This window comes from Nannospalax galili, unplaced genomic scaffold (assembly GCF_000622305.1).
Source record: "Nannospalax galili isolate Female #2095 unplaced genomic scaffold, S.galili_v1.0 scaffold325, whole genome shotgun sequence".
In the NCBI taxonomy this organism is placed as follows: Eukaryota; Metazoa; Chordata; class Mammalia; order Rodentia; family Spalacidae; genus Nannospalax; species Nannospalax galili.
The window spans coordinates 3038226-3046627 of NW_008355159.1; the positions used below are offsets into that span (position 1 = coordinate 3038226).

At 42.6% G+C, this 8402-nt stretch overlaps 1 protein-coding gene across 1 annotated transcript in view; it reads left to right on the forward strand.

The window, feature by feature from the left end:
• Window positions 1-1799: 1799 nt before the first annotated feature.
• LOC103749350 (adaptor related protein complex 1 subunit sigma 2) overlaps window positions 1800-8402 on the forward strand; it is a gene marked incomplete at its 3' end in the record, with an annotated part of 8781 nt that continues 2178 nt past the window's right edge. The window contains exons 1-2 of the mRNA XM_008852222.2: window positions 1800-2017; window positions 4138-4316. Coding sequence (XP_008850444.2) covers window positions 4138-4316 — 179 coding nt within the window. The remainder of the gene's footprint in view (window positions 2018-4137; window positions 4317-8402) is intronic.

Sequence of the window (8402 nt, forward strand, 5' to 3'; positions counted from 1 at the left end):
CAACATTAGTAACATAGCCAATGAGTTTAAACTTGGAGGTGGCTATCTCAGGAACATTGAGAACATTTGTGTTTTGTTCAGAAAAAGGAAAGGCAGTATTTTGAATTAGAGAGAAGGTTTTGATTGTGTAGTATTAACAGTATCTTTAAAATGGCTAATGACATTTGCTCCAGGTGGTAAGGGAGAAACAGGGCATTGGCATGGGGCGGGGGGCGGGGCAGGTGGGGAGATGCTTAGACAGGGAGCAGAGAGAAATTTGAGCGAGTGGCCTAAAGACCTACTGAAAGTGGTTCTGTCAACCACTTTCTTAATATTCCAGTATATATTTATCATACTGTTAGTAGGAAACTTTCAAAGCAGCATAGCACTGTTGAAAAGGGAAGATGTTATACACTTCTATTTTGCTAAATAAAGGCATTCATTATAAAATGCCCTCAAATTCCTATTAAGATGATCCCATTACATAGGCATTCTTGCACATAAAAATGAATATAATCTCCAATAAGGGATCCCTTTAAATTGAGTAAAGAGATTTATTAAAAAATGCAGCCTCGTCTTCATATTTCCATTTATTAAAAAAGTCCCGGTGACTATGTTTAGTAACCTCTGCAAGGGAGGGCATGACCCAACAAATTCACTCTTCCAGCTTTCTTTGTAGGAACGGAGGTGACTGAGGTAATGAATAGCATTTGACATGGGAAACCCATGGCTGTTCACGCAAGGTCACCTAATCCCGTGGGTCTCTCCCCTTATTTATAAAAGATGAGTTGAACTAGATGATTCATCCATTCTATCATTCAGAAAAAAAAAAAAAAAAAAAAAAAAAAAAAAAAAAAAAAAAAAAAAAAAAAAAAAAAAAAAAAAAAAAAAAAAAAAAAAAAGAAAAGATATTAGCCAACTCACATTTATCAGTAGTGTTACACACCGGGCAGGGAACTAGGTTGGGATGTTAAACGAATAAAATCCAAGATGCACTAGAGGCATGTGGGTTAAAGAGGGATTCTTTCTTACAGGGCTTTAGGGTGAGGCTTCATAGATGTGACATTAGAGGAAGGACAAGCCAGGCAGAGTGAGTCGTCAGCAAAACTAAACTGGAACCCGGGCGGCTGGTGGGGGCAAGACCGTGAGAAGGAAGCAGGATCTAGAAGACGAAGAGCTGTCCCGGCTTTTGCAGCCGAGAGCGGACAGTAACTCCTCCAGTCCGCTACACTGACAGGTGAGGCAAGCCCAGCAGAGAGTCTGGAGAAGCTTGGGGCGAGAAGTGTCTAGGCTAGCTGGGGCTGTAGCAGTGCGTTGGAAAGGAGGGGCCTCCCTGCGAACGCGGGCACGAGCGCCACAAAAGCGCAGACTTGTTTTCCCTAGAGTTGCGGCACTCTCGTTTCTCCTCCCACCATCATCACCGACCGTCACACCTCCCTGTCCAACCCTCTGGGGGCACACAGAATCATCGGCGCTCCCAATCAACTCTTTGCAGTCCGGACCTTCCCGAGCCTGCACCACAGGGGTCAGCTAAGGGCGCAGCGGAACACCATCCTCCATCCTCCCGCTACCCAAGAAGCCCGGGACAGCAGCACGCGCGCCTCCCGGCGGCACGAGCAGAATTACGCACGCGCGCCAGCTGCGGTTGAAGCCGCATCCGGGTCACGTGCCCTATTTCCGGTTCACGCCACGCCTCTCTGTGGCGTTTTGTCCAATCGGATTTCTCCCTCTCGCCCGCGTCTGGGCTGACTCCCCGGAGCTGCTGGCGACCGCTAGGCAGCTTGGCGCGCGTCCTCCGGCCCGCCCCTCCGCTCGCCGCAACCCGGGCTCCTCCTTCGTCCAGCCTCCGGGGCGGGGTCTGTTGGCTCGCCCTACCCTCGGCTTCTCAGCCTGCTCTCAGCCAAACGGATCCCCTCCCGCCAGCAACACGGCTTCCCTTCCACAGCAAGGAGACGGGGGCTTCCCCTGCGCTGCAGCCGCCGCCGCCGCCGTCCCTGCCGCCGGCCAAGCTCCGCCGCGTCCGCGGCCCGCAGCAGCGGTAAGTGTCGAGGGGGTGAGCAGAGGTGCCCGGGATGGAAAGGAGGGATGACGGGGCGCGCCCCCCTCCGACCCGCGCGCGCCCCGACGACCCCACCCCAAGTCTTCACGGGCCACCACCGGGGCGCCGCGCCCCGCAACTCACTTCTGTCGGCGGCAGCGCCGTGCGCGCCACTCTGCGGCTCGCCTGGGGACGCGGGGACAGGTCCCGGGTTCCGCGGGGACCCCGCGGCACCTGTGGTTCGCCGATCGCCTCAAGTTTGGCGGGGCGTTTTGGGGAGGGGCCGGGGTGGCGGCGACCGAGGACTAGGCGCCCCCGGCGGGCCGGCGGGTGCCATTGTCTCTGCTCCGCTCTGCTCCTTGCCGGTCACCTCGTCGGGCTTTTAGGCAGTGATGGAGTGTGGCCCCGGGAAGAGGGGAGGCGTCGGAGACTGCGGGACCCCAGGGACGCTGGACCCGAGCCCACTCCGAAGCTGAGCCCATTGTGTTTGGTTTTTTTTAATGCCTGTGTGAAGAAATTATGTTGTCCCGGGATTTGCTGTGAAATCAGAGAGTGAAACGGAATACTTGCGTCTTGCTGGGTTTCGTCCCACGTTAGCACATCATTAATTTGGAGGAGAATGCTTGGTTTCTTGGTCCTTCAAAGTGGTAGGGCAGATACCGGAACCCTGCTCCAGATAGCCTAGAGCGCACTCTTTCGCTAGCAGACCTTTTCTAAACCTCCTGGTCACCTCCAAGGTCTAGGAATACCGGGTCCATTCTTTTCCAAGTTGTGGTAACGGTTTGCATTGCATTGCGTGTCCAGTTGATGCTTCATTTGCCGTCCCCTTCGAATACCGCTATCTTCCCTAGTTTCATGGGTGGCACTCTGCTATCAGTGAATTATATCCGTGTATTTTGTGTTACTGAAGCATGTTGCATGGGGTACTGGCCAATTTAAACTTTATTAAAGTTAAATGGCCACGCCATAAATTTTCAGATACCTTCTTGATGCCTTTTTGGGTTATGGCAGAAAACGATGTTGATTTCCTATCGAAATTTAGAGCCAGTTTTATTCTCTCTTAGTTGTGTAAATTCCCTCTCCTGGTGTTCAGATTCAAGGTGGTGTGGAGAATATTAAGAATTTGGCTTGGGGTCTGTTTTGCAGTATCACGTTAAAAGGAACTTAAAAGGGTTAAAAGAAAAGAGAGGATGTATCTGAATTTTACCTTCAAATTCCCTTTGTAGAAACAGTACTTACTTGTTTGTACTTTGGGATGACCAGCTGAATTACAAAATACTTGCCTTAAAAATGTAGACTGATCAACAGACTTGCAAATACTAAGTAAATCTATACAAATTAGCTTAAGTATAAAACACCAGGATTCTGCATACGTTCATCTGCAAATGTGATTTTTATTCCAAATTAAGGATTTTGTGCAATATCTTAATATTGTGTTGCTTTTAATTAAGTAGTCTGCAATATCTCGTTATATGTAAGTTTTACTTTGGATTTTAAGCTTATATTTTCTTTCAGATACTGTTAACTCAGTTCTTGAGTGCATATTTGTGCTAGATTTTTAAAAAGTGAGATGCAAACATTAATTTGGTTTTTCTTAAGGGAAATGTGTATTTGTGAGTTTTTTGTATTAATATTCTTTTGCTTAAAATATGGTAGCATAAATTGAAGACAGTGCTTTAAGTGATAAGCAGTCTGCCTGCAAGAAATTCAGCCTGGATCTAGAAGAGCCTCAGGATGAAAAATAGTAGGTCTTCTGTTTCCTAGAAATGTATTTAAGCCAACTGATGTCTACAGTTGTCTTTTGATGCATGTAGAGATGAAGTCGATAGCACGGGTGGAAAATCAGGTAGAAAAATTTTTTTTAAATATTGGTGTTATCTTGTTCTTTGAAAATTTCCCTCCAACTTATTACATTTTATTTCCACACACTCCCCTCCAGACTTACCTGCATGAAGTAGGAAGATCTTTCCAAAAGAATTTCCTGTGTTTTAACTTGCCTAGAAATATTGATAGCTGCTAATCATTTTTACTCTACTCCCAAAGCTTCTTTGAAAACCATGCAGTCTTAACTGTTGAAACTAGGTAATTGTATGTAATCCTGATCTTATTTATCTTAACAGATGCAGTTTATGTTGCTTTTTAGTCGTCAGGGAAAGCTTCGACTGCAGAAATGGTATGTCCCACTGTCAGACAAAGAGAAGAAGAAGATCACAAGAGAACTTGTTCAAACCATGTTGGCACAGAAGCCTAAAATGTGCAGCTTCCTTGAGTGGTGTGATCTGAAGATTGTTTACAAAAGGTATATAAGTTTTTATTTACCAGAAAGGTGAAATACAGTCAAACATTAGGTCATTTGTAATGTGGAAACTGCAGACTTGTGTGGAATGGCATAAGCGATGATTAATAAATATTTTAATGAAATAAGTTTAAAGGAAAACTTTGAATTTAAAAATAAGTGCTGTTTCGATTGATTACCGAGGCTAAAATGGTAACAGCAGGGGAATCATTTTTAAATGAATTAGATAATTAAAGACAAATGATTATTCATGCTGGATCATCATTTTAGAAAAATTCAATGAATTTCATTTCATTGCAGGGGTAAATAAGGTCAGTACTTAAAATTTTAAGTAATTCTCTGAATTTAGACATGGATAGATAACAGTGTAATAATCCCTTCTCCCAACAAATCTGTAAAGTAATAACTGATATTTGACATGCGTTTTATCTTTTAGGATCAATCTCACAAATATGGGAACACGGACCATTTCAGTGATACAGATGTTTAAATACTTTGTGTATATGTGGAACCTAATTGCTATTAGTATTTATTTATTTATTTATTTATTTGAAATAGACTTACTGCTGTGGTAAGAGTTGTGCTTAGATGTAACGATTTTACCAAGGATGGATGTTTAAAAAAATGATGTTGCAAAATGACTTATAGGTTGGCTTTTTATGTGGAAGTTTTCAAAAAAACGCTACACATCCTTATTTTGGTATCTAAAGCTTTAAATACTTTAAATTTCTCAAGATTCTTCTAAGCAGCGTAAATAAAATATAATTTCTTGTTTTATGGAACATTTTTTGAGGCACATTTACTTGTGTCTCCCCTTTTCTGTTCCCTTTTGAATAATTTACTGAATTTAAGATAAAAGCATAAACAATTGTCTTGTGTGGAGAGTATGCGGGGAACTAACAGTATGGAGTGCAGTGAAGATGGGGAGAGAAATCTGATCCTCCTTCTCTGTCACATTCCAAGAATGGCTTTTCTGGTGGACAGGGTGGCAGGGGAAGAAATGGAGATTATAGGACATAGAGACTTTCTTAGAGACTGGAGGTTTCCCTTTATGGATTTAACCATGTGGGGTGATTTTTCGTATTCACGGTTCAGTTTGGTGCTTGTTGAAAAAGATCACAGAGCAATCATAGTATCTGAGAGCTAGGAGATGTCTTCTCATACTCTAGACAGCTTAGATTATTCCAAAGGGTAGAGCCTTAAGTACCACAAGTGGAAATAGAATTGCCCTTGTGGAATCCGAAAGAGGTACCCTATCTCCCTGCTTAATGCCTCTGCTCTCCGTGCAGGGAACAGGTCCTGAATTCAGAGAAACATACTTATTGATCGAATTTCCATTTGTAAAAGACAAGAATTTGTAAATAATGATTTGCCCAAGGTCATGTCCTAGTGATAGACACAGGGCTGCAACTTAAATCTTTTTAAGTGTGAAGGCAAAGGTTTTAAGTGCTCATGGAAAGAAAGATTAGATTTGCATTTCTTAGAAGATTGCTGTAAAATAGTGGATGGAGAAGTGGAAGGGGCTCAACCTGGCACCTGCAGCATCGGGACTGTGCTAATTGGATCCTGAATATAGAGGCTGGAAAGAAGTCTAAGCTGGGAAGAAGCGCTGTTACCTAGGGAAGTTTGACATGACTTGGTCACCCTGAGAAGCAGTCGAGGAACAAGGGAGTGGATTGACCTCTCCTCCAGTTTGGCTTATGGGATGAATGGTGAACTAGAGAATTGAGCTAATTTCAGGGTAAGTTGATATTGGGGTGTTTTTTCAGTTTAGTTTAGAGAGGCCTGGCTTTCTGATAGGGTTTGGTAGGTGTAGATATGGAATTTGGGGGGAAATTAAACATGAAGTATTAGATAACCAGTCTTCAGGTGCAAGTCTAGGGGGTGTAATGAGAACGAAAGAATAAGTGTTAGAAGCAGTTTTGAGACTAAGAACCCTAATGCCAGATGCTGCATAGAGAAAAAGATTAGACTGTTATCGCAAGCATTTTCGACATTGTCTATTGCCAGAACATTTTCAGTGGAGTAGAGATGGAACTTTTGATGTAATGTGGAGAAGGTGAAGAGGAAGAGAAATTGAAACAGCATGTGTAGAATGTTTGGGAGAGCTTTGCCAGGAAGCACTGAAGAGGTGGTAACCACCCATAGACATGAATTCCCGGATGGGCTTTCTAAAAGGTGTGAGAGGCTTAAGCCTATTTCTAGACAGTGAAAGGAGTCCCCCGTGTGGAGGAGGAAAATCCTAGCAAGGGAATCAAGCGCATGGCATGAATGGGCCATTAAAAGGAAGAAAGGAAACAGCAGGATGGCGCTCTTACACTTGGCTCTCAACCTGTTGGCCCCTCTCCTTTTTAAAAGTTACAGAGAAAAATCTAACCTGACTCTAATATTTAGAACAATGTCCTTTGAAATAAAAGGTTGACTTAATAATAAGGACAGGGAAGAGAAATATAACTTTGCTGAGCTATTTGTACACAAAAACCTCATCTACTTGCACTTAACAATGTATCTTGTTATTATCAGGTGATGTGCTTTCCTTGCTCCAACTGGAAGAAAAGACTTTTTAAAGCCAAGAGTTTCTGCTTAGTTCCTGAGAAATTCTGAACTAGCACTTTTGCTGCTCATACCAGCAGGTGTTTTTTTGTATCTTCTCTGTTCCCTTGTCTTGTGCAAGTTCTTTGTCCTCAGCATCTGGCATCCATATTTTCCCTTTGTGAGAGGAAGCGGGAGGACGTAAGGGTGATATACTTGAAAAGACAGACTGAAAGTCTAAGAACTTCAGTTGTGTTCCCATGTGCCATTAGCTAATTTTGTGACTTTGAACAAGTTATTTCGCCTTTGCTTTTGTGATCTGCAAAATATATGCTCTTGAAGATCCCTTGGAGACAGAGCATCATATGCCTTTCTGATTCCTAGTTCGTACAGCGTTTTATGGTAGAGGCGATTGAATTAAAGCCTTTTAAAAATTAATTTAAAAATATATCCCCATGTTACTATCTTGAGGATTTGTTGAAGGATACTTATCGATTTTCTTTACTAACAAAAGAATTTTTAATGACATACCAGTGGGTATTGAGCGTAGTTTAGCTACATTCACCCCCAGTCAGCTGATATTTAGCTGACTGCAGGGAAGTCATGTGTTTCGAATATAAGAATAGGCACTTTCAGATGTTCTGAGTGCCAGTAATTAGAGTAAGCCCTAATCCGCAGTGCTAAAAATAACTAAACATACCTCTCCTCTTACTAGTCCATTATTAATTTTTCTTCAGGTTTAGACTTACAAATATGCACTAAGAGAACAAAATGAGCTCATTATTGAATTTTTAAGCACCAGTTGGTCCTAAAAATAGAGAGTACTCTTCAGGTTCTCTTGGTAATCTTTTACTAAATCAGTGCATCTTTTTATTTCTCTCCCTTCTTCAAAGCTCTTAAAATACTGCTTTGAGCATGTTTTAATTTTAGCCAGGTGCAGGATTATTTTAATATACGTGGCAGTTGTGGTTTTTAAGATTAAAAACTTGGGCTCCAGGGTCAAATTTCTGTTCTGGGCCAGTTGCTCAAGCCTGGGTCCCCTATAAAGGCAAGTAATAACAGTGTCTCTGTAGGGATGTTGGGAAGATTAAGATGGTAGAATATGCAAAAGCCCGCACTAAGCACTTAGTGCATTTCTGCAGTCCTAGCTGCTATTGTACTTCCTTTTCTTCCATCCCTCAGGTTTCTGAAGAGGTATTCTTATCATGCTAATGGCTATCTGTTCAAAGACTTCTTTACACTGATTGCTTCTAAACAATCTCATTCTTAGTGAAAGTAAACATTAGAGGACAGAAGGTGTAGCTCAGTGGTACAAAAGACCCTGGGTTTGATCCCTAGCATGGCAAAAAAGCAAAAATTCAGTAGTGTTGGGGGAATTACTTTATATTTTTAAATATTTTTAGTTGGTGCCTAGACACATCAGCTCTGATCATTTTTAAGTTCTTGCTTCTGAATGACTGGTGTAAGTTAGGACCTTCAACTGCTCTTTGTTTAAATACTGTGTATTTATAAACAGAGAGACAAGTGCTGCGGATAAGAAGCAAGGGATGGTCCACC